The sequence below is a fragment of the Zingiber officinale genome, chromosome 8A (assembly GCF_018446385.1).
Source record: "Zingiber officinale cultivar Zhangliang chromosome 8A, Zo_v1.1, whole genome shotgun sequence".
NCBI lineage: Eukaryota > Viridiplantae > Streptophyta > Magnoliopsida > Zingiberales > Zingiberaceae > Zingiber > Zingiber officinale.
The window spans coordinates 58,791,703-58,817,882 of NC_056000.1; the positions used below are offsets into that span (position 1 = coordinate 58,791,703).

At 35.0% G+C, this 26,180-nt stretch overlaps 1 protein-coding gene across 2 annotated transcripts; it reads right to left on the minus strand.

Moving 5' to 3' along the window:
* Positions 1–16,277: 16,277 nt before the first annotated feature.
* On the minus strand, positions 16,278–26,180 carry LOC122009184 (mitochondrial import inner membrane translocase subunit TIM44-2-like). Of its 2 annotated transcripts, none has more exons than XM_042565236.1 (14): positions 25,955–26,180; positions 25,694–25,797; positions 24,697–24,771; positions 24,483–24,558; positions 23,643–23,687; positions 22,850–23,284; positions 22,674–22,742; positions 22,507–22,571; positions 20,162–20,230; positions 20,007–20,079; positions 19,734–19,838; positions 17,187–17,258; positions 17,006–17,068; positions 16,278–16,738 (listed from the first exon to the last, which is right to left on the minus strand). In XM_042565236.1, exons 1-14 carry the CDS (start codon positions 26,015–26,017, stop codon positions 16,607–16,609), a joined length of 1,446 nt encoding a protein of 481 aa, XP_042421170.1. In that variant the 5' UTR covers positions 26,018–26,180; the 3' UTR covers positions 16,278–16,606. The 2 variants fall into 2 exon arrangements, with proteins under 2 accessions (XP_042421170.1, XP_042421171.1); XM_042565237.1 differs by having other exon boundaries at positions 24,697–24,775; positions 25,955–25,970.

Below are 26,180 nucleotides of genomic sequence, written 5' to 3' on the forward strand. Positions count from 1 at the left end.
AGGACAAAATGCACCAACTACATTTCCATGCAAGATGACTAACTTATAATTTCCACTTGCAAAAGTGTAATTTTGGCCCATGTTGCGACCCAATAATTTAACAAGTATGAGTAAACCAATATCTTGGATCGATTTGATCTAAATTATCCAAGTAATCCAAGTCCTAAAGCCTATATCAAACCAAGATGAGTGTGCCCCAAGAGACATAACCCATTCAAGTGTTATGAATTGGTCTATATAAGGTGGAGAAAACGGATGATTAAATTCAAGGATTCTAACAACTTTTCAATTCCTCTAAAGCAACTCCAGCCATCAATTTAAACAATCCAGTGGGTGGATTCTAACAACCTTATTTTCAACTCCAGAGGACCATGAGCTCTTTCTCACTAATAAAAATTGCAAATTATCTAAATATATCCTAGAGTTATTTCATCGATTTTCAGTTACACACTATTTTTGGGGGCAAATTAAGCCTTAAGAAAAACCGATGTGCACTTCAGGACCATTGTTTGCAATAAATTGACAAACCACCATTGCAACCCATTACTAACCAAAATTCCATTAATGATTTGGTAGAATGGTCAAAATTTGACCTTCTTATGATTATTCAGTATAAAGTAATCTTGAAGAAGGATTTTAATCATGTAAAAGCACAAGCCCTTCAATTCTCCTTCACCTCCGAATGCTGCAAACAATATTAGCTATTAAATGTTAGTGTGAACTACAAAAGAAAATAGGTCAATGAATCTGAATTCAGCTCATCCAAATGCAACAATCTCAAGGCATGGTCATCCTCCTTGAGGTCTAATCTACCTCACCTATAGGTCTATAACCAGCTCCAATGAATTTGGGAAATAATGAGACTAATCACTTTCCTGTCCCATGCATTAGATTGTCGACTAGCGTTCATTGAATGGATCCATTAAATTATTTTGCTAATATTAGATTGTTCCTCAAAAAGAACACGTTGCAGGATCCGACTATAACGTCTCAGCAAGAACCGCTACATCTCCATAACTCGGATATAGTACTAAATATACAAGAGTTTGTATTACAAGATTCGACTGTAACGTATTAGCAATGATTGCTCACACTATAAGTTAAATAAGAACAAATATGATCGAAAAACTAATAGTCTAAGATTTGGACATGAAACATAGAAATCCTTACTAAATCAATAAAGATAGCAGATACAATGATTAAAAGAAAATTAATATTTTGTGTGTACAAGAAACAAAATAGATAGACGAGAAGACAAAAATGATAGAGAACTCAGGTTTTAAATTATGGTACACAAGAAAGAGTAAAACAAGAAATAGAATAGGTATTGCTATAGATAGTTCATTAAAGAATAAAGTTGTAGAAATATTTAGAAAAGGGGCTAGAATTATAGCCTTTAAGAGAATAGTGACGACAAAACTATAAACATAATTAGCATATATGCATCGCAAGTAGGATTAGATGAAACTATCAAATCAAGATTTTCTGACAACTTAGATGAAGTATTACAAAACATTCCACCAAATGAAATAATTTTAATAGAAAATAGTCTAAATAAGCATGTCGGAGCAAAAATTGAGGAACATGAGAGGGATTATGGTTTGGAACGAGAAATAAAAAAAGCAAAATTATATTAGATTTTGTGATAGCATATGATCTTATATATTAACTAATGCATTTTTTAAGAAAAGAAAAAAACACTTGGTCACTTTCAAAATTAAGAATAATAAATCGCAAATTGTCTTTCTTATGGTTAGAAAGAATAGAAAAATTTGTAAAAATTACAAAATCATCTTTAGAAAAAGCTTAACTATCTAGCATAAGTTAGTAGTTTTAAGTGATGGAAGTTAAAAGATGGGAAACAAAATATATTTAAGGAGAATGTAAAGTACAAACATTAGGTGAAAGATACGATGACTCTAATACGACATGGAATAAGATGGTATCAAAGTTGAAAATAGTAACTAAGAGATACTCGATGAGTAAAAGGACATGCATCACTAAGTAAGAAATCTTAGTGGTGTAATGAAAAAGTACGAGAGAAAGTGAAGAAAAAACGACCAACTTATAAGGAATTATATATTTGTAAGAACGAAGAAAATTTAAAAAATATACAATAGCTAAAAAAGAGATTAACAAAGTAATAAATAAAACAAAGAATAAAACTTTTGAACAATTATATTAAAAATTGGATACAAAAGAAGAGAAAAGAGGCATGTATAGAATAACTAAAGTGAAAGAAAGAAAGACAAAAGATCTTATCCAAATAAAATATATTAAAAATAAATGTAACGGGATACTAGTAAACGATGGAGAATTAAAAAAACAATGGAAGAGGTATTTTCATTAAGTTTTTAATAAAACTTTAGGTAACCAACTTAACTTAGGTAATTTAAGTAGATCAAATGAGTATATAAATTTAAATTTTTATTGTAAAATTCAAACTTTAAAAGTAGAACAAATTTTAAATGGGATGCATAATGAAAAAGTTATTGGACCACATGATATTCCAATAAAACTATGAAAATGACTAAGGAAACAAAGTATTGAATAACTTATAAAATTATTAAACATGATATTGAAAACAAAAAATACTTGATCAATGAAAGTTAAGCACTCTATTTTCCTTATATAAGAATAAGTGAGACATACAAAATTGTGCAAACTATAAAGGTGTTAAAATAATAAGTCATACCATGAAACTTTGGAAAAAAGTAAAAATAAAAAGATTAAGAAAGAAGATCACGATGACTGAAAATCAATTTAGATTCATACTTGGAATGTCAATAATAGAAGTTGTACATATTCTTAGACAACTAATTAAAAAATATCAGAAAGAAAAATAATATTTACACATAATATTCATCGACTTAGAAAAACCATATGATAGAGTCCAAGAGAAATTATATGAAAAATTCTAAAAAAGAGAGATGTTAGCGTAACATATATTGAATTAATTAAAAATATGTACCAGGATATAATGACAAGAGTAAAGACTTCAAACGAAATAACTAAAATATTTCCAATAAAGATAGAGTTGCATCAAGGATCAACTCTAAATCTCTATCTTTTTAAACTAATTATGGACGAACTCACTACGCATATTCAAGATACAATATCATGGTGCATGTTGTTTACAGATAATATTATTTTGGTAAATGAAATATATGAAGAAGTAAATGCTAAACTAAAATTTTGACAGAAAACACTATAAGAGAAAAAATTTTAATTTATTAAAATAAAGACAGAATATATAAAATTTAAATTTAATAATATTAGACGTAATAAAGCATTGTTAAGATAGGAGATGACGAGTTGCTCAAAATTGAGAACTTTAAATATTTAGGATCATTTTGCAAAATGATAGACGGATTGAAAGAGATATCTTATATAGAAAACAAGTAAGATGATTGAAATAAAGAAGAGCATTAAGTGTTTTATGTGACCGTAAAATATATTTAAAATTTAAAGGAAACTTCTACAAAACCACAGTTAGACATGCTATGTTATATAGAGTTGAATGTTGGACTATGACTCAAGCACATGAACAGAAGATGAGAATTATAGGCATGAAGATGTTAAAGTGAACGTGTGAACATACAAGAATGGATAAAATAAGAAATGAAATCATTAAAGAGAAAATTAGAATTGCATCTATTGAAAGAAAACTCTGAGAGATAAGTTTAAGATGGTACAGGCATGTACTTAAACAACCAATAAATGCTCCAGTTAGGCGATGTGAAACTATAACAAACACACATATCAAATAAGGAAGAGGAAGACCAAAAAAGACTTGGTTAGCAACAATAAAACAAGATAAAATTTATTTAAATATGGATGGAGATATAATAGGAGATAGAGCTCAATGACGTAAAAAGATCCATATAGCCGACCTCGCCTAATGGGATAAGGCTTAGTTGTTGTATAGGTCCTGGCATCTTTCAAGGGTTCAAAGCATGCCAACACAAGTGTTAGTTCACCCAAACATATTGCATAACAACAATTCAAATATTAGTTTGCATAAATTTGTAGAACCACTCTTTGTCTCAACATGGTGTCCTAAATGACATAAAACAAGCTAGCAATCCAATGCAACTCAAGTCAAGGTGTATAGTTGAATAGCAAGTGTGCTTAGCATAATGATAGTTTGTACCACATGCACCAAAAGTGTCGCATGTGCCAAGCATTTGTATGTACATATTTGTTAGCTTCTTCCTCTCCATGTCCTTTGGAAAACTATTATACAATTTTTATGTTGAAAAAATCTAACAAGAACTAAATGAATAAACAAGGAAGATATGTGATCCTGTCTCGTTACGATAGAGAGTGGACTGCCGATAATGTGGCGTGAGAGTTGACTTGCTCAAAGAACTCCAAGAATCGACTAGCTGTAGAACTCTAGTGATCTCCTGCGAACAGCCAACAAAGAGGGAAAGAAATCGTAATAAGCAGGCCAAGGAGGAGTCCCTGGAACAGCTACTTCAACGATCAAGTCAGAAAGCAGTGGTGGCGCAAAAATAGAAAGAAATGAAGGTAAGTATGTCAATGTGCGCACGCATACCTGCACCAGCGGAGAAGGACCCCCTTTTATAATGTCCCTCACAACCCCCATATTTAATGAGGCACTATCATCAAACAACGTGTCCCATACCATGCTTATACTACACATTGCAGATATACGGACAATGTATTGCATATGTTGTGTATCTGTACATTGATATGATTTTCTGACTTTCTAATAAACTGGCATGTTATATTAATGGTGAAAATGGGCTCTTGGACTAGAGACCATTTGGGTTGTTAGCTAGAAGATAAGTCTCTCAGAGAGCTCATTCCTTTATGTAGCCTAAATGGGATGTGGTGATATCCCAAAGAGAGTAGAGGTTTTATGGACGGTTTAGTAAGTCAATGTCAACTCTTTTACGACTTGTCCGATCGACTTGATCCGATCAAGAATGAACTGGGAGTAGAGCCTCGAACGAGTTCGATCAGAGCCAGGAGTGAGGACCATAAAGAGCTTGTCCAATCGGGGAGTCGATCGAAAAAGAGCAGAGACCAAAGACCAGAGCCCCGAACAAATCCGATCCAAGCCAAGAGTGAGGCCCATAAAGAGTATGTCCGATCGGGGGGAGTCAACGGGGAAAGAGCGGGAAGCAAAACCCCGAGCAAGTTCGGTCCGAGCCGAAGTGAGGCTTATAGAGAGAGCTTGTCTGATCGGCGAGGAGCCAATCGGGAAAGAACGGGAAGCATAGCACCGTGCGAGTCTAGTCCAAGCCGGGAGTGAGGCCTGTAGAGAGCTTATCCGATCAACAAGGCCGATCAGGAGAGTGGGGCCCTGCTAGGCTAGTTACTCGGCCTTTTGACCCATCTTGGACTTTGACCGACACCTATGCTGGTCTGTTAACCCCCTGGGACCCACTGAAGGGTCCTTTCCTCGTCATATCAATATGGCATCTACCATTGAGGATCATTTCAGTTTGTTTATCACTATTTTCCAAATCAAGACTCTTTTCCACCAAAAGTTTGACTTTGATCAGTTAGAAATTTTGCATTTACTGTCTTAGGAACTAGGTGCTAGCTTGTTGCAGCACTTAAATTTTCAGTATCCATCCTACTGGAAGTGGTACAATTCAACTCTCTTTAGTTTCTTGAAGAGTGAAGATGGTCATATACAAACCAACCATAAAGAAATGAGAAATACTAATTGTGTGGCATGTAATGAATCTGTTATATTTGTTTCAACTATTAACTAATATACATGTGTAGGCTTCTCCACTTTCCCTCTCATATGTAATCTTCAAAATAGGTCTCATTACCTTTTTGCGCGATTATTAATTATTAAATGTAATTACTCTTTTGGTACAGTATCCAAAACAGTTGTCTACTAATGATGGGATAATTGCCTAGGTGCATTAAGTGAGATGACAAAAACTAGAACCAAAAAAGAATTGAATGGGATAAACTAGCTTACTTTTCCAAATAAATTTATAATACCAGAATTACCACCAGATGTTTCCTCGTGTACATCGATTATGAAAAATGGAAGTGATCCATCAGCTTCCAGGGTAAACTCAGACTCCTCGTCTGAGTCAAAAATGGCCTCTGTTTCAGTAACTTCACCTTCAGGCCCAACACCCCCTTCATGACATCCTGCCCTCCAGTCAGCAGTTGCACGTATCATGGAAGCATCATTTTCCACCTTGATTGTAGCATTCAGAGATGACCTTTTTGGATCCTCCATTTTTGCATGCAAATTGGCTTCATTATTTGCCTCATTTAAACTCTCATTACTACCTGATTCGGCTATGCTAGCCAAATCCTTCCCATGTGTTTCCATGTCTACATCTTTCACTTGTCCTTTGTCATCGTTTGCTTGGCACTCCCCTGATTTGACCAACGGTTCCTCATCACTGGGCTTAAATTCAACATTATGATTGTTGATGGCAAGACGTTGTTGCATTTCAGCCTTAATCTGGGCCACCGGCAGTGTCGTAATAGTAGTTGGAGCCACATTATTGACAGCACTCCGCCTCCTTTTCTCTCTATCTGTCTCATCAGGCGCAAATTCAGCTATTACATCGTCCACAATGCTTTCGGAACTCATAGAAGACCCTTTAACACGATCGTTTTTCTTGAATATTGAGGACGTAAACATCGAAGTGAGTCGCTGCTTGCCCATCATAGCGGCAGCCGCCGTAAGCGAGGAAGGAGGAGGCTTCTTTAGCGCAGGATCTTTCTTCGGCGACTTTCTCCTCTTGGGCTGTTCTTCCTCGCCGCACGATGGCTCTTCCTCGTCGCCGGAAGAATAAACGAGGTTGGGATTGGACCAATCCTCCTCCTGGCCGTCATCGGCGTAGCCGAGCCCATCATCATCTACAATAAAGCCACTGGCCTTCTCACGCCGGCTGGCGACGAGAGCGGCGTAGTCATCCTCTTCGACCACGTCGTAGATGGGGGCCTCTATTTTGACCTGTAGGGCGGCGCCAGCATCGGATCTGCGACCCCCGGAGCTACGGAGGGCTTTGAGGCGTTCGAGGGCGGCGGAACGGACGGAAGCATCTGAGCCGCGGCCTCGGGCCCGGAGGCCGGCCACCTTGGGTTCCTCCATCTCTCTTGCTTGCGGTGGTCAAGCGACCGATTTCGAAACCGATCAGTACCCCTTTCGACTATTTGGGCGGGAATTTGCCGGGTACAGTTGATTTTTGGCGCCAAGAGACCGCCAAATCTAGGGTTTACGCTCGCTAATTAGGGATTAAGTACGAACTAAGGAACAGCGAATCAAAGTAAAAGCTAACCACTTAATGCCACGTGGCAAGTATCCATTTTAAAATTTAGCTCTCCCACAATGCTCCACTGAGCATTATTAGAGATCGCTAGTGTCTTTCACTTACAATAAATATATAAAAACCCTATTGTGGAATGTTTTTTTTTTTTTTTGTATTGCTTCGGTCTTTCCTTCTCATACAGATTTCTATCTATCCATTGTAAGATTTCCTTATATAAAAATAAATTATATATGTATTTCACTATTTAATTAGGGAGGGTAATTTTACCTAAATATGAGATAGGATTCGATATTTGATTTGAATGAAGAAAGGTAGGAAGGGACTATCAATACCTTACCTAATATCCGATCTATTAAATAATATATTATAGATGTTTAACTTATTTTTTTAATTACATATATATCAAGAACATTATAACTATAGAAAATATTCGATCATTTAATAGGTATTTAATAAATATGGATTAGATATATATACTCAATGGATATAAAGATAGAAGATATAAAATTAAATCTTATCTGAACCTAATTTATTATCATCCCTATATGTAATTATAAAATTTTAGTTTAATTAAGTTTGTTAGATCACAATTAGAGGATAGACATGGCCTCCTTAGTTGTTAATTATGTCCCTCTTACGTTCAACGGACTTCCTTATGAAAAAAATTAATTTAATTTAATATTATACTTATCTTAGTAAAAACAACTAAGAAAAGTATATTTTTTAACATTGTCGGCCTAAAATATTTATAGAAGCTTCTTTGATCATAGTGTTGTCAATTCTAAGATGTGGGACTAAAGAGAACTATATTTTTTTATATAAAACAATCAGAGAAAATTAATGATGAGAAAATTCATAATAATACGCCGCGATTGAGTCTCGAACTCTAGATCACTGATTGTTTCGTTTGTAGAATTACTAATAAATCTTGGAATTATTTTTAGTGTGAATAGAAAAAAGGATATTAACGTAAATTCATTTTATGTTTCACCAAAGTTTAACAGTTAGTAAAGGGGGGGGGGGGGGGATTTTTAATAACATAGTAAGATGGATTAGATATATATACTTGATGGATATAAAGATAGAAGATATAAAATCTGACCCGAACCTAATTTATTATCATCCCTATATGTAATTATAAAATTTTAGTTTAATTAAGTTTGTTAGATCACAATTAGAGGATAGACATGGCCTCCTTAGTTGTTAATTATGTCCCCCTTACGTTCAGAATCAAGAATTCACCCAGAGAATTAGAGGTGGAATCGGGTAGGGACCCGTCCCATAACCATCTTACCCAATTCCCGTACCGATAAAAAAATGGAAATCAATTTTTCCCTCGATCCCGTACCCGACAAGTGTCGGGACCCGAATGTTCGGGAACCCGTCGGGTAGGGAGATAATATCCCAAATGTTCAAATATTTTTATTATACAGCAGTATTTTGAGACTATCTAACCATATACACAATAGAACAGTGAAAATACTTGTCAAGCATTTGGAGTTCTTGATATGTACGCTGAGAAGTTCGAAAGCATTCCAATGCCAATCTCACTAGATTGTTATCGTTTATGCTATAACACCTATTTATAGGTTCAAAAAAAATAGTAGCATAATGCAGAAAGCTGAAGTAATCATTTTTGCCTTTACCACACATCATATTCAAATCTTACTCATAGGAAGTTTTGAGTATTTGTAAATTGTCAATAGTGAAGTTCTCAATGGTATTTTTATGCTCTAAACGTTCCAAACTGGACTAAATCGAAAACTTTAGATCATAATCCACCTGAAACATAAAAGACTAGATTCAGAAAATAAATTCCAAATCTATGAATGTTCATACACTTTTTCCCCTAAATAATCAGCTTCAAGCTTTGCAAGTATCAACTTTGTATCAACAGCAGGTGATCAACGATTTACCTCTTGTAAACCAATCTGGTGTCCCAGATTTTGGCTGGTGATTAATGCTTCTTTAAGAAACATTCTTGACCAAGAGGCTAATTTATCTAAACCTTGCTCATAGGGATATATTTTGATTTGTGATGCCTTGTACAATTTTAATACAGTGTTCACGTCCTTCAGATGCCCTTGCAATGTATTGCTAAAATAGTGTACATCACCAAGCCGACTTAAGCAATCTACACACAAACTATCATCACTGTCACCAATAAGTGTCATACATTTGATTCGTTATAGACATATAACAATCACCTGAAGATACATCGTATCCATTCAATCGAAGGAGGCGAAAAGCCATGGCACATGTGGCTATATCTGAATGGATTTCTTCCTCTTCAAGTAACCAACTTCTGCATATGTTAAAAGAAAGCTTTGTTTAAACAGAATCACAATCAATTGCGAGAATTAATATTTAGCAGTGCACCTATATGTTTTATCCAAAATGTTTTTTTATCTCATGTCTGAAGTGGTCAGCGATTCCCAACTTTTCAATAATGTCAATCAGATGAAGATGTGTATACACATCAGCACTTCAGCAGGATATAATGTAGGAACTCTATAACTGTGAAGAAGCAACAAGAAGAATTAAATTAATAAATATGTAATATTAGTAAACTCACCTTGCATCTTTCATAAGATATGAGAATTCAATTTCAATCACCTGAACTGTCAAACTTCAAAAGAAGAGAATGCAAGTACTCATGTGCCTTAAATTACAATAGATTACAATGCATCATTGCAACAGCAGTTGTGGTAGGTGAGTTGAACAATGATCCATTTTCCTCTGATATTTCATAGTTTCCTTCCAGTCATGTAAATTCCCTAATCCTTCGGCAACATATGTTAAATAGGTTTCTTAGGAGATCATTGGTCCAATGAAGTCCAAGACAACTTACTATCAAATCCACAGAACTAGAAAATCAAAAATAAACAAATAGATAAACCTCCAAAATAAGAATAACTACAAGCAACAACATAAGTTTTATGACAACACTGCAACCGTCAGAAATAAAAAGATACAATGTTCATAAATGCAACTAAGTAGATGTCTTAAAGATCATCATTCACAAAACACTAGTGCTGATGATATTCATATTGTTCAATATTTGCTGCCTTTATCTGGTAAGCAGGAGCATCCACAATTAAGCAATGACGGTACCTACAAACAACAAATATCATATAAGCATAATCTATATTCTATAGTATATACCAAGATAAACAAGTTAAATATTAACTTACTTGTGACCACTTCTTCACAATCCTTATAAAAGTTGAATTCATCTTCTGTCGGCTCCTTGTATAAGTTAATTTCTTCACCTCTAAGCCAATCACTAGTGCACACTAGTGCCTCCACCATTTTGGGATGCAATGATGCCCTAAATGGATCTACAACCCTCCTCCCAAGGCTAAAAGCATTCTCACTAGCAACAGTAGATGAAGGGATTGAAAAAATATCCTTGGCAATCTTAGACAACACTGGAAATGTCGTTGTATTTCCTTTCCACCATTCCAAAATATCGAAGTTTGAGCTCCATTTCACAAAAGGATCCGAGAAGTACTTGTCCACCTCATTGGTTATTTCTGCTTGTTTTTGAGCTTTTCTTAGTTGAGCCATTTTCAAATGATAGTTTAGTTTAATGGGATCATTCTTATACATTCCCATCAAATCTTTATCTACATCGCCATCATCAATCCCATTAATATGATCCAAAGGTGAATTCCCTTTATATGCATGATACAACTCCATTAGACAATTCTTTAAACTGTCAACAAAGGAATGTATTTTACTAGCATCCAATTTCATATCTCCCAAATGGATCCCAATCATTTGAAGTTTATAACGAGGATCTATAATGTGACCTAGGAAAACAAGCTTGTTCACCTTCTCAAGATTACCCCAATACTTATTGAACTTACTCTCTATTCTCTTAGCAACTTCTTGTAATGAAGGATCAGTAGTGTCAAGTATTGTCTCATCAATGATCATCCTCATTGCAACTATTTCCTCCCAAATCAAGGGTGATATAGTTTTCTTGGTAGCACTAAGTTGTAATGTAGTATCATGAAACCTTTTGAGAAAATTCACAAAGACTTGTGCCTTCTCCCAATCTTTTTCCATAGGAGGTCCCACTCTCTTTTTCTTCTCTGAACCGTCTACCTCTTCAAAGTATTCAACAAATTGAACATTCTCTGCCATCCTACCAAACACTTTTTTAAACTTGTATGCAACAAAAAGCATTGTATAGGTGGAATTCCATCTCGTAGGCACATCCATTGGAACCGTTGACATTTTATCCATCTTCAATAGGATAGCACACTCTCTAAATTGGTCCAACCGTGCCCCAGAAGAGTGAATATATTTCACACAGTTTCTAATGGACTCAACTGACTCATTAAGAAACTTCAACCCATTCTTGACAATTAAATTTATAATATGGCAACAACATCTCAAATGCAAGTATTTACCATCAAATAATAGAGTGCCCATTTCCTTTAGCCTTTTTCCCATGTACTCCACCGCTTTATCATTTGTGCTAGCATTATCAACTGTGATAGTGAAAACTTTATCTATCCCCCAATCGCTCAAGCACGTTTATAAAACTTTGCCAATGTCATCTCCTTAGTGAGAGATAATCTTGGTGAAATTTATTATTCGCTTATGCAACTTCCAATCATTGTCCAAGAAATGAGTTGTGATTACCATGTAATTGATATTCTGAATTGAGGTCCAAGTATCGGTCGTGATACTTACCCTTTGAGCACCAATGACGCTCTTTATCTTAGCCATCTCCAGTGCATATAAATCCCATACAAGAGATGCAATTTTCTTTCTGTTGGGAATCTTGAATTGAGGTTGAGCTTCCTTCATCATCTCTACAAACCCTGCCCCTTCCACTACCCTAAATGGCATCTCATCTTTAACAACAAATGCAACAACCTTATCTTCAAGCTTTTTTTGGCAAAAGATGTGGGGTGTCAAAGCATTATTCATGGACGACTGTGTTAAGATTGGTTGAGAATAACCTGACTTCACCGTATTATGAGGATTCTTTTTGCATTTCTTCACATGTCCATCAATGTCATTATTCCCATGTGTTTTGCTATGGGCAGGAACTTCAGTTTTGCAATAATTGAAATAGCAACAACAACAGTGATCTCATTTTTGTCATTTCTCCTTATAATTTTCTTGGCGTGTGACCATACATCCGCTACTTTTTTCCTTTTGCCTCCAATATCTACTACTTCCTCATGAATGATCGATGCTTTGGATGGAGATACTGTGTGAGGTTGAGTGATGGAAGGAGAGCTACCACTTCCGCTAGATGCATCCATGAATGAACTTATGAACGACTACAATATAACAATAATATGAATATCGTTCAGAATCAGATAGCTGCATAGTTAGAAACATTCAAATATTACTAAAAAGAGAATGCTAGTTGAGTAAGATTTAAGAACAATAGAAATACAATAACATCAAACATAAGTTATTACAGTAATACTCATGCTAGTAACTTGAACACTAGTCATACAATAACAAAAAAAAATTGACCGAGATATTTCCATAAACTACCATAACCATACAAAATTCAACATGATCTAGGACCAAAATCCACAGGCAATCTGATAACTATAAGAAAAAATTACCCCATAATCCATTTATACTTATTGGACATATCACAATGAACAACTAGAAATTACATTCCTATTCACTATATCTTGGATTCATTTTAAAGGAAGAAAGGTTACCAAGAATACATTTTAACCACATCAAACTAAAAACATTAAAATGATCAGACTCCAATATAAAAAGAAACTAGAGAATCCAAAATTTGTCCATTTATGATCTTCATATGGGAAACAAAATGGACAAAAAGACAGATGAAAACTGAAAAGGAACTTAAACGGCGAGTAGTATTTGAACATTTTTCAGACAACAAGGAACTGTGATAACTAGTAAAATTATTCCAAAGATGTCAATGGTTTCAGGAAGACGGGTTCCATCAAAAATTGAATGTCCAATTTGTATCAAAGTATTTTTTTCTTATGTGCCGTTGTTGACTCCATAGCCGCAACAGCTTGGTATAACTCTAGTACTCTACTGATGCATGACGTTTCATAATATCTTCTACAATAACATCCACTTCTATGTCTACCTTCACTTTGGCTTAAACATTTCTAATTCCAGAATTCAGATACATAACCAAAAAGGGGTTCAGATACATAACCTGATAACCATCATGAGTTTTGACAAATACCTTTATAGATTAATGTAGCTCTTTGCTGCCTTGGCTTACTGGCAAATAGAGCACAGACTAAGAGAGGGAGGGTCCGGAGGGAAACGTCAGCCGTGAAGACCCGTTACAGGAACGGAGGAGGCAGCGCGGCTTGCACTGTTGTTAGGGGCGCTGTAGCCGAACACGCGGAGAAATGGAAGAGATAAGAGAGCTCTCGAATGGACAAGCAGAAGCAGCGGATCGATCGAAAAGGAGGTGTGGGTGTGTGGCGGTGTGGGCGTGGGCTAGGGTTCCAGTGGAATAAGTCGGCGAACGGCGAAGGGCGAGACCGCGAGGGTGAGGGGTGAACGATGAAAGACGAAGGGCGAACGACGAAGGGAGAAGGGCGAACGACGAACAGAGAAGGGAGAAGGCCGAAGGCCGAACGACGTGTCGCGTGTGGCGTGAAGTGAACGAGGAGTGAATATGTGAATGAGATTTGAGAATTTGAGACGTGTAAACAATTAACAACCCTAGTTTACTGTTACTACTTTACTTACTTTTTTTTTTGTGTTTTTCAAAATCATATTCATACTTCCGTGTTTAATTTTCTATATTATTTTTTTTAAAAAAATTGAATTAAAAATTATTATTAATATATTCGGGTCGGGTCGGGAATCCCGTCGGGTAGAACTTGTGTACCCGATTCCTTTCCCGAATTTGAGTCGGGTCGGGAAAAATCCCGACCACACGGGTCGGGAAAGATTCGGGTCGGGAACAATTCGGGATGAGAACGGGTTGGGAGTCGGGAAGGGTCGGGAATTTTGTAAAAAATTCCAGCCCTACAGAGAATCCCAGCAACAAAGAGAATCCCAGCAACAATCTACTGCAACGGACTTCTTTATGAAAAAAAATAATTTAATTTAATATTATACTTATCTTAGTAAAAACAACTAAGAAAAGTATATTTTTTAACATTGTCGGCCTAAAATATTTATAGAAGCTTCTTTGATCATAGTGTTGTCAATTCTAAGATGTGGGACTAAAGAGAACTATATTTTTTTATATAAAACAATCAGAGAAAATTAATGATGAGAAAAATTCATAATAATACACCGCAATTGAGTCACTCTAGATCACTGATTGTTTCGCTTGTGGAATTACTAATAAATCTTAGAATTATTTTTTGTGTGAATAGAAAAAAGGATATTAACGTAAATTCATTTTATGTTTCACCAAAGTTAGTTAGTAAAGGGGTTAACGTAAATTCATTTTAGGTTTCACCAAAGTTAGTTAGTAAATGAGAGAGATTTTTAATAAAATAGTAAGATAGTAAGATAGTAAGATGATTAGGAATATTTTATTTTATATTATATCCTATGATTATCCGTAAGTCTCTTTATGTTTTTTTTTCCAACTTCTTTTCAAAGATAGAAATACCTGTTATAATATTTTATCTGCCGTTTGAATGTGTCTTCCTAAGTTTTTCATGATTTATTTTGATGTTTGATAATAAATTGTCATAAAACTATAAAACTGAGTCAATCATTCCAAAAATTAATCAATTCAAAAAATTAAATACCTCCCTAAAAAAATAATAGAAGTGAAAGATCATCTCGTGTAAAAATATAGAACCTCCCTAAGAACATAGAAATGTTATTCAAATTGTAGCGTCCTACTCTCCCTTAAGATTAACTTTTGATCTATAACTTCATTAAACAAATAATTAAAATTATCAAGAGCTACTACTCCACTAACTAGAAATTTATGAATTTATATCAAAGAAGTGATAATCTTACTATTTTTCTTAGATAGTTGACCCTTTGTTAACTAAGTAGCGACTATTTACCATAGTTAATTGTTTTAATGAAGTAGTCAACTATCAACGATATCAATTAATTGCATTTCTATTTCAATTGAATTCTTAAAGTTATAGTTGGATTTTAGAAATTAGCTGTGAAAATCTTTAGAAATATGAAAAAATATACAAAGGAAAAAAAATATTATTACTTTGAAAAACATATTATTTTTTTAAAAAAATCTTAATACTTATAGAAATTGATACAATTATGGCAAAAGACAAATACGCTCGCCCCCAGCGTCCCCGCCAACCCGTCCCAAGACCAACATGGATGAGGTAAATAGAAATTGATACAAGAATAGAAGGGTACTAAAAACTTATCTTTTTTTCAAAGGTAAGTATTACAATGTTTTTCGAAGAGAAAATATGTCATTCATGTTATTTCAAAACTATTTAAAAAATAAATTTAAGAAAGAACATTCAATCATGATAATGTGAATTTAATATACATAAATTGTACATAAGTTTTCTCCATAAAAGATCATTTTTTATGTTTTATATATTAATTATAGGTGCCCTAAAAGATGCATCATAGTAGTGAGACAAAGAACTAAGAAAAATAGGAAATCAACCCATCCACCAATAATGACTTTCTTTACAACTCTCATCTAATTATGTCAACCAGATAGGATTGAGTTATCTATCTTTGGGAACTCAATACAAATTGGGTCAAACTTGGATTACCGAGAACCTTTTGTGCACCCATAGATTGTTCTTAGGATCTTCTATACATTTGAGGGGTGGTCAAACTTCTTACAGAGGTCCACGATTTATATAAGAGGGTTGCAGTAAAGGCATTAAAATTTATAATAAAATTTAGGTAAAAATCAAAAGAACATGTTTTTTCCAAATAGCGCCCTTTATTTGATAGATGCTAAAATGTGAATGTTTGATGAGTATGTCAAATATGCATCGTAACAGTATGTCAAAGAGTCTTTGACATTTAAAAAAAACACGCTCGTTCAAAATTTATCCTTATCCATCATAATGTTCTGAATGAGCTGTTCAACGTGCATGAGTTTCCGCGTTCCACCAACATTATACATCGCCTCAAATGCATTGATGATCAAATTATTTGACGTATACATTATAAAAAGAATAGAATAGCCTTTCCTCGCTGGGTTACATCAGAGGTTGGCCTCGATTGTGAATATTAGAACGAGAAACCACATGATCATCCGCTACAAAACGATCACATCTTCACTTGCTCATGCACTGCCTATGCGCGATAAAGCAGCATCTTCTAAATCATCTTTGGTTCCAACAAAACCAGTATAAAGGTGAATTCTAGATAAGTGCCTGAAAGCCCAGTTGTTGCATTTCTCGGAGCTTCCACTGTGGGAAATATGCTCCTTCGCCTAGCTCCTCGATATCGATCAGCTGCATAGCCCATGCATACAGTACCGTCTGAATTGAATCCTGAAAATCAGAATTATCATAAATAACAAATTTTTCTACAGCCGAACCGAAATACTTGGGACTTTGGCCTTTTTAGTCGAACTATTTAGAATTATTCTGATAAGAATTTTGGCTTAATAAATTTTTGAGAAATTTATCATCAACAGATGAACGGAAGGATTGCCCTTCCGATACAAATTAAGAAAAATAATCCAATTTGTATTGAAAAAAAAAACATTAAACACAATACAATTTTATAATTAATTACAATTGGAACGAGAAAATTACCTTCCCTCCGGCTGTTATCGAGCCCTCTCTATCGCGCACACAGTAGATCTGTTGGGTTTGAAACTACAAAAATTTCAAACAGAAATGTCAATTAGGTATGTAAAACCATTCTGTATGGCTATTAACCTATTCGAACAATGTTTCAACAAAGTAATATTGAATGTTCAGTCGAAGTTCTCACAGCTACTATTATTAGCGGGGAAGAACCCATCATTTTAGTTTCCCGGACATCAACTTCAGAGATATGGAGAATCTGCAACGACAGAGAAAAGGAAAAAAGAAATTAAACCAATGTGTTGCTGAATACATCAATATAATAAATGAATTAAGCAGACTTGAATGCATTAGGAGCCATGAGATCACCAAACAATATGCTAATTGATGATAAGACAAAGTTTGGAAAACTTGTTGAAAGTGTACGCAGGATGTCATAAAGGGAAATTGCAAAGCATTCTTCATTACACGTAACTCCAGGGGAAACCAAATTAACTATGTCTTTAGTATTTATATTTAGGATCCTTGGCCTGTAACACGAGCTGCTTCAAATATATACCGTAGAACCTCAATTTGTTGTAGGAAGACATAATTCTAGGCCCTTCAAGGATTTGATAAGTAAATTGACTTGCTAATAATTGGAGTTGGCAAATGAGGTGTTCAACTGACTACGCTTTGATGGAGCGGCCTCGATATTTATGTACTTTCTTCTCTCATGAAATATTAGATTAGAGACTATGTGCGTGATGTTTGAATAGTCACAATTGAGCTTCATTGGCTCTATGAAAGCATGTCCAAGATAATTCACATACTGCTAATATCATATTCTATACTAACCTTTGGAATAGACCTAGCTGCGATAGTCTACTTCTCACCACAACAACCTGCTTCTTGCTTCTCCATAAAATTAGATTACTTCCTACAAGGATATAATCGTATGTCGTTTGTAGGAGAATTTGCCTATTTGCATCAATATATATCCACAACTTGAAGATGTCCTAGATCTTAGAATAAGAGAGCTTTTACAAAGGAATTCTTGAGGTAACACATAAAATTCTTATAGTTGCTCCTCATACATCGAACTTCTAGAAACTAACAATCACATTAACTGCAAATGGTGTGCTGTCTCATAACTACAAGGTAATTTAATTTCCACGCCAATCTTTTATACTTTCTTCGAGATCAGTTAATGACTCCGCTATCTAAATATGAATCTAACATTAAGATTCATGAGAGTGTCAATGTGTTTGGTCTCTAACATCCCTACTTCAAGCGTATCAAGTGCATACTTCTATCGAAGGATGGAATCATCACTCGTGATGATGATGGCATCCACATAAGCAATAAAAAATATAATTTATCAAAACATAATTTAAAATATGCATCATGGTCATGGAATACTGAAAAAGTCCTACTGAAAAAGACTAGAAATAAAATTTCCAAACCACAGCTGATTCAGTGATTTATTCAACTTCACAAGCTCAATCCCTCCTACACAATTAACCTTAGAGGTTGCTTCACATAAAATAAGATTGCGACAAATTTGATGTGGAGCTAATGAAGGGGTTAGTGAAAGGCCAAGGTAGGTGAATTGAAGTAATCTTAAGCACCAAATAAAATGTATCAAGATAGCTACACTATAAATCTGAGTATATAGCGTAGCTAATAAGTGAGTTTTCAACTGCTCTACAATACCATTAGGATAGCATTTAACAATTGCAATCCACTGTAAGCTTCCCTACAAAGAGAGAAACCATCTTCAAAATACTATTAGAGTGGAGATGATCTATCTTATCAATCATAACCATCGGTTGCAGCTAATTGAGATCCAATAGAGCCTCTAAGATATTTGAGGAATTGGATGTTAAGTTAAAAAGGACGAAAGCAAAGCATTTAGGTGATACTAAAGTATGTGTAAATAGCGAGAAAATGAGTGTGAAACAGAACTGTTTCTAGTACATTTGCAATAGGCAATGGCGGATCCATATTAAAGATAGGATCTAGAACGATAGTTGGCAACTTGAGGGTCAAAGTCTCTAGAACTACTAGAGTATACTGACGCTTAGGTTTAGTGTTTTGCAATGACAATTTTATCAAGAACAAAGATCATGGTAGCAAAAGGCGTTAGAAGTAACAAGGTAGGAATACGAAGCACCACCTACACTAACTCAAATACAGAGAATGAAAAGTTGAATAATGAAGTCAAGTCAAAAAAACAAAAAAGTTGCATCGGTAGAGATAGACACACTGTGATTTTAGAGAAGCAATGTTAGCCTATCTTGAGATAAAAAGGCAAGAAATACAAACTTGATGGCCAATGGGAAAAACTTATCTCATCTAAGAGGATCAAATGGCAAATAAAACTGAATACTCACTTGAGGAAAAGAATATAGAACATTCTATGGAAAGAGAAATGTTAAAACACTTTAGAATTATTATTACAAAGACCCTTGATAGTATGTTTTCCTAATTGAGATGCTTGACATTCAAGAGAGGAAAGACTAGATGGAAAGGGAACCATTTGTTTTAAATGATGGATGCTAGGATGACCAAGATGATTTTGTGTTTAAAAAGGTAATGGAGCTGCAAAATGAGCAAGACACGAGGATGACACGTCTAACTGGTATAGTAATTATACAATACTAACATGCAGCCAGAGCCTGAAATAATAGATGCAGCATGGAGTCAGGCCTTCAGAGCACAGGTGCAAAATAAATTTACGCCACTTCCATACCTTGTTATCAAAAAACATGCCTTGACTTTCATATGCATTTCGTTCTCCTTTACATCGCTCAATGACTTCAGGAGTACAATACTTCTTCAATGTTTCTAGATCAGCCTGTATGTCACAGCACATTATCCACATCATTGTGATTGATGAAAAAATAATTATACAAGAAAAAATTGTTTCAGGTCCCACAAAAAACTAAAGCCAAGAAAGAAATTAAAGATATTTTCTATTTTCCAAAAAAGCAAATCACATTTATCAAGAAGATAAAGAAATTACTTTGAAGTAAGCAGTTAGAACAGGCCTGACCATCTCCTGAACTTCAGCCACAAAATCTGGCAGAGAAAAAGACCTTGCCCACACAAATTCCATAAAGAACTAAGGCGATTAGTCAAACAAAAAGATGCTCTAAAACTATGAAAGTTGTGGCTTACGGGTCTCGCCGTCTAATTTCCTTGAAAGACAAAGCAGTTGCAGTTTCTCCAAAGACAGTTTCATTTAAACTGAAGTAGATAATTAAACCATCAAGCCAAATATGAAATAAAAAAAGGAGAGAACAACTAGAATTAGAAAATAAAATAAGGGAGAGACAGCTAGAATTAAAAGAAAGATTTTGTGCATATAATTTTAGAGATCCTGCCAATGAATGCAAATGAACTTTGGTAACATAATGAAAATCCTGCCAATGATTGTCAATTAACCTTGGTAAGCTACTTAACAATCTGAATCAACAAATCTACCCCTAGGAACCTATATTCATTAGTTTATTGGATGCAGATTTTCATTCAGGATAAAAAATGTTTCAATTGTTCCATCCATTTCCAAAACCTAGGCCAATAATGCATCAATGAAGCTGCGCTTATAATATATACTTAGGATTAATGGACATGCTGACGGTGATAAAGAGCAATATCCATTTTAAAATAGAGTGCCCCAAATTGAAAGAGAAGACTAAAAAAAGCTTAATCCAGCAATTCAAAAGTGCAAAATTTTCAACAGTTGAAACAAATTTCAACATAGTTCTATGGTCCAAAATAATGTCATCCTCCAAAGAAGCATAACTTCAACAATTGTGTGTCCCATAGCACCAATTGAAACAAATGAGAAAAAGAATGCATGGATTTCAAGAAGTACCATATACAACTATATGAATAGAAAAAAGAATGGGGAAAAAAAAGAAATGTAATGATGTCCAGGGCACAATCACTCATGTTAAAAGCTTAAAAGAAGAATATTTAACTAGTTATAATTTGAAAACAAATGGATATCAAGCAAATGAAAAGTCAGATATATTAGTTCAAAAGAATCACTGATTGTAACAATGCTCAAACAACTGGATTTCCATTCAATTTGCATACAAATTACAGATGAACAAGAGAATAATCACCTAAAGCTAGTTAGACCACAAGCACATACGCAAGTCAAACAAACTATCAAAAAAGTCAGCATCAACACAATGTACATTGAAGTTCAAACCACAGTTTAAAATCTTAACACATTCAAAAGTTTCTGACAAAAACCAAAACAATATGGTTTCAGTATTGTACCATTCTATTTTGTTTAGGTGTTAGTAACTCCAATGATGAGGGCAATGAAGAAGAGGAAGGAGGAAGAAGAAGAGGGACTTATTCAATGTTTTAGTCCTTGGAAGTAAATCACTGCAAGCTCGCAGCTCGAAAGCAAGTCCTTTGATGCTTCGGCTCGGGTGGAGAGTCATAGAAAAAGCTCACAGCTTACTATATCTTGCAACGAAGGCAAAAAAACACCCAATGGAGCTTGTGATGGAGGAAGCTCTGGTGAAGCTCGCGATAAAGGGGAAAGGCTCGAGACAAAAACAAAAGGATCACAATGGGTATCAGAAGCTATTCATGAGCACAACGAGATTTTGCGCTCATGTCAATCGACATGGAACAATATTTAAAACTATGGTTCAGAGCATGGTTTATAACCTCATTTTGAGTCAGTCGGCACAATACAAACTTTTTGTTCCCCCAACCAGTCGATATGTGAGAAGCCTCAAAATCTTGAATAGGTGAGCAAACAAGGAAAGAATCTTTCATGAGGACCGGAATTGATTAAACGGCACCTTTGATGCCTTCTGTGACGACTACAATGAAGTGTCTAAGGCTTATATTTCCACCCCAAGATCTGCAAGGTTAGAGTGAGGACTCTTCGGGGCTAGAAAGGTGCAACGTTTGTGCCAGCATCACTAGGTACATTAGATGCTTCTCTCTGCTCTCTAAGACCGCAGAATTGACGTGTGGGATCCACGAGGTCTGTAAACTTTGTATAATGTTTGCACCAGTGACACTATGTTCACTTCAAGTCTTCCTTCTCTTCCCCTAGACCCGCGAGGTTGACGCAAGGCAATGAAGGCCCCGTTTTATTCTCCATAATCGATGCAAGGTACACCCAACTACATGAAACTTCCTTCAAAATTTGATCCAAGAATTCTTGCTTCTCCTCATCATTTTGATGTTTCCTCAACAGTTCCCATTCCACCTCTCTTTCCCCCTTCTCTTCTAGTGTTTGACACAGATTTGGTACCAACACTCAGCACAAGCAGTAAATCTCGAGCTAGCTAGGGACCAAAACCTTAGTTGGGCTTGAGTTTTTAAACCTTTGTTTAAACATAGTTATGGTGTAAAACATTCAGTGGTCAATCCCACCTTGGATTGTGATAAGAAAAAAATCAATAAAAAATAAAATTAAAAAGTGGGAATTACTAGATTCCACCAAAAAAACATATAAAATTTTGAAAGGCAAACGGATAAAGTACTCTTGAATCTTGTGAACGACAGGATTGTCACTTGTCTCCCACCGCTCTCTCATGTCCTCTGCTAACTGCCAGCATAAAATAATCCTTATGAATACTATAACAGTCTTAGCTTTTACTTCCGAACCACAGTTCACTAATAATAGTAATAGATATTCAGAAAGGTTTACCTCTTGTCCCTTTGTTACAACTGGTTGGCTATAGCCACTTAATCGCTTAAAGATAGGATGACTATGCATCTGAAAAGAACAAGTGACTCTTAAAAACAGAATGCAAAAGATTAGGGCTTCTTAGAAACAGATGATTCTGTCAAATGAAAAGGATCACAAGAATGCTCTCTTTTTACCTTCTTCTTGAATGCTTCCCATTTCTCACCTAATATAGATTTCTTGGAAGGAACAACAGTAATGTCCGTTCTCATACTTCTTGGTTCCGATGAAACAGATGCAGATGCATACTGCATGCGTTTTCTGCTGTTTGGATTAGCCGTAAGCTCATCTTTCACCAAATTGTATCCTCTCATAGCTAAGTTGGAGATCTTTGTTTCCTTTATTTTCTGAAAAGCTTGAGAGACTTTAGGAGAAGCTGAAGAAACTCTGTCCTTGAATTTCCCAAAGAGTGACTCTGTTTGCCCCATAGATTCTTTGTTTTCTTTGTCTTTACCCTCAGAGTTTTCTGCTTCTGTCTCTGTTTTATTTTCACCATTCAATCTGGAAGTGCTTGTTGAACTGGAAGAAGATTTAGAAGGTTCTTCCTTATTAAGCCCAAAGGTTTCTTCAACCTGAACAGGATACGCTTGGACAAGTAAAAAAAATAGAAGAAAGATGAATATTGTATAAGAAGATTTCATGTGTTACTTTTACAATATTATATAACTGTTCTTCTCTTTTTGATAGGTTTTGAAGAGCTGTTATTTACTGGGTAACATTCTACTGATTTGGAAGATCCAAATTATTATGTTGTCACATTTTCTTCCTGTTAGAACAGATATTTACAATTACCGTGTTTGTAACTTCATCAAACCATGATGACTCATATTTAAGTCTGAATGTAGTTTCTTTTACACTACAAAGTACAGATCTCTTCTGTTTCTAATGTTAGAATAACTAGCACCATAAAGATAAACAGTTTTTGATTACCTCTTCTTTAGCAGAAGATAGTTGCTCTTTCACATTTTCAGAAACCTGATAAGCAAATGAATGCAGAAAGGAATGACAAACAATAACATACTTAAGAAAACAATAACCAAGAACAGAAGATATGCCTAATCATTGAACTTGTGGGAACAACCACATGAGAAATGAGAAATATATGTGGATCCTAATCAAATCATAACCAACACAACAACAATCCATGTTTTCCTCACTATTTGGGATTAGTTGTATGGATCTTATTTCTCTATCAAACCTGATGAAAGGCTATATTACTTAATAAAAATCATGATGAGAGAAGATAAGGAGGACAATTAAACTGTGCTAATAGAAGCTTGGATTATAATTTAGAATACATAGAAATATACTAAAACATTAGTGTAACAATGCAAATAGATGATCAATGAATCATCACAAAAATTAACATCTAAAATCTCAGGATAGATTCTCCAAAAACAGTGGTTAATGATCTTTCAAGATGGACAAGGAAAGACATGTCATATTACAAATTATGATTTGAGGGCTAGAATCCACCATTATTCTACAAGAGATACTTTAACTTCATGGACTGCACAAATAGTTTGTCAAAGTTATGAGGATGAACCATTTACATAATTTTGCTAAAGTAATGGGAATGAACCATTCATATGAACGTTGCACATAAATATATGTGTACAAGTAGGAAGTCATTTCCTTCATAATGATGGGAAAAATTTCAACTACCAAAACTAACCAAAATTTATATATGAATATGCAAAAATGAAGTGGCAATAAGATAACAGTCATCATCTATAGTTGAGGAATAAGAACTGGAACCATGGAACCAACCTTCTTGGATACTGTTTCTGCTTCTTCCCAGATATCATCGACTTTCCTATATAATTTTTCTGTGGTTTTCTGTGTTCTGCAGTCAATAGTCTAGTCAGATCCATATAAACAGCCAAACCGTTTTCTGGTAAAAGGAATGCCTTAACCAAGTAGTCCGTGACCACAGTAAGCAAATTAACAAAAAAACATTAAAGATCTTTTGCTGAAAGATTACCTTGCTTTGAGATCTTCCTTCATCACCCCAATTTTCTCACTTAATTCGCTCATAGATTGTTGAAATTCCGTATTACTGTCTTCAATAAAAAGAAATATACAATTCAAAATACAGCACATAGTAGGTGTTATAGCTTTTATCTAGCAAGCTTTAGCATCAAAAGATATAAGTGGGTTTTCATCTATATTTCAACAGAAAAATGCATGAAGATTCCTCATATTTATTCTACCATTGAAGAGCAGAAGAAACCTGTAAAAAACATACTCTAAGAGGAAATGGAAAAAGATAAAGGTTAAAACTGAAATACTAACACATTAGTAAAAGAAGCAAATCCAAAGAAACAGAACACCTTCCGCAGTGTAAGTAAATGTGGCTTTGAGATTTGAGAGTTCAATTGTAATAGGTTTTCCTTGTTGCCATTTCTCCAAGAAAACTTTTGGTTGTATGAGCAACCCACTACTTATTCTTGCTCTAATATTTAATGATTTCTTCTTCCCATTTTTCAACCAAAACTTGCACAACATTTCTTTTACAAAAGATTATATTTCACTTAAATCAGACACCTCCTTGCCATTTACTGCCATTGCTACTCTCTAATTGCTAACCTAATAAACATTCCTTACAAAAAAGCTAGTATTTGATATTTTGGTTACAGGTTACGAGAAAAGGAACATTCACAAATAGAAATTGGAATGAGTATAGCAATCAATTAATATGATAAAACGTCTGTATCATGTTGATTTTTTTTAAAAAAAAACATAGTTGGCATTGACATATTGTTTTAAAAGGAAATTCTCCTTGAAGACTAACTATTGAAATCACAAAGATTTATGCTAAATCAGCAATAGTCCAACACAGCTAAATTATATACATTTTTCTCCATTGGTTAAAATCAGGTACCATTTTTTCTGCAAGGGACTCAGTAGTCGCACCATGTGAGGCCAGTACCATAAGTTGAACAATAGCAAATCAAAAGAGAAAAAAAAAATCATGTTACCCTTTAGCTTCCCCTTTCAACTGCTTGGAGAACTCATTGAATACACCAAACTGCCGATAATTTGAGTGCCTTGGCTTAATCACTTGAAAATGAATATTCAATGCCTAACCAAGATAGAACATTCAAATTCATGACTTACAAAAACAAATGAACCCTGTCATCAACTTTGTAAAGAGCAAAGAATGCGGAGAAACTGCTTTGTGGAAGTCGTGTTAGCGCTAGCGCATGCTATCGTCGCCAATAACGAAAGACGGAGCGTACCTGTCTCGATGCCAAGAGTATGGGCCGTTTCCTCAAGGCTCTCGGTAACCAGGCGGACGCCATTTAGAAATCGGAAACTGAGACGGGATACAGCGAATTCGAGAGCAGGGATTTGAGGGGGGCGGCGGCGGCGGGAGGCTAATTGGATTCGCGAATCGACTTGGACTCAGAGCAGAAGAGCTGAGACGCCAAGATTAATTTTAGGGTTTAGGCAGGGAACGCGCCC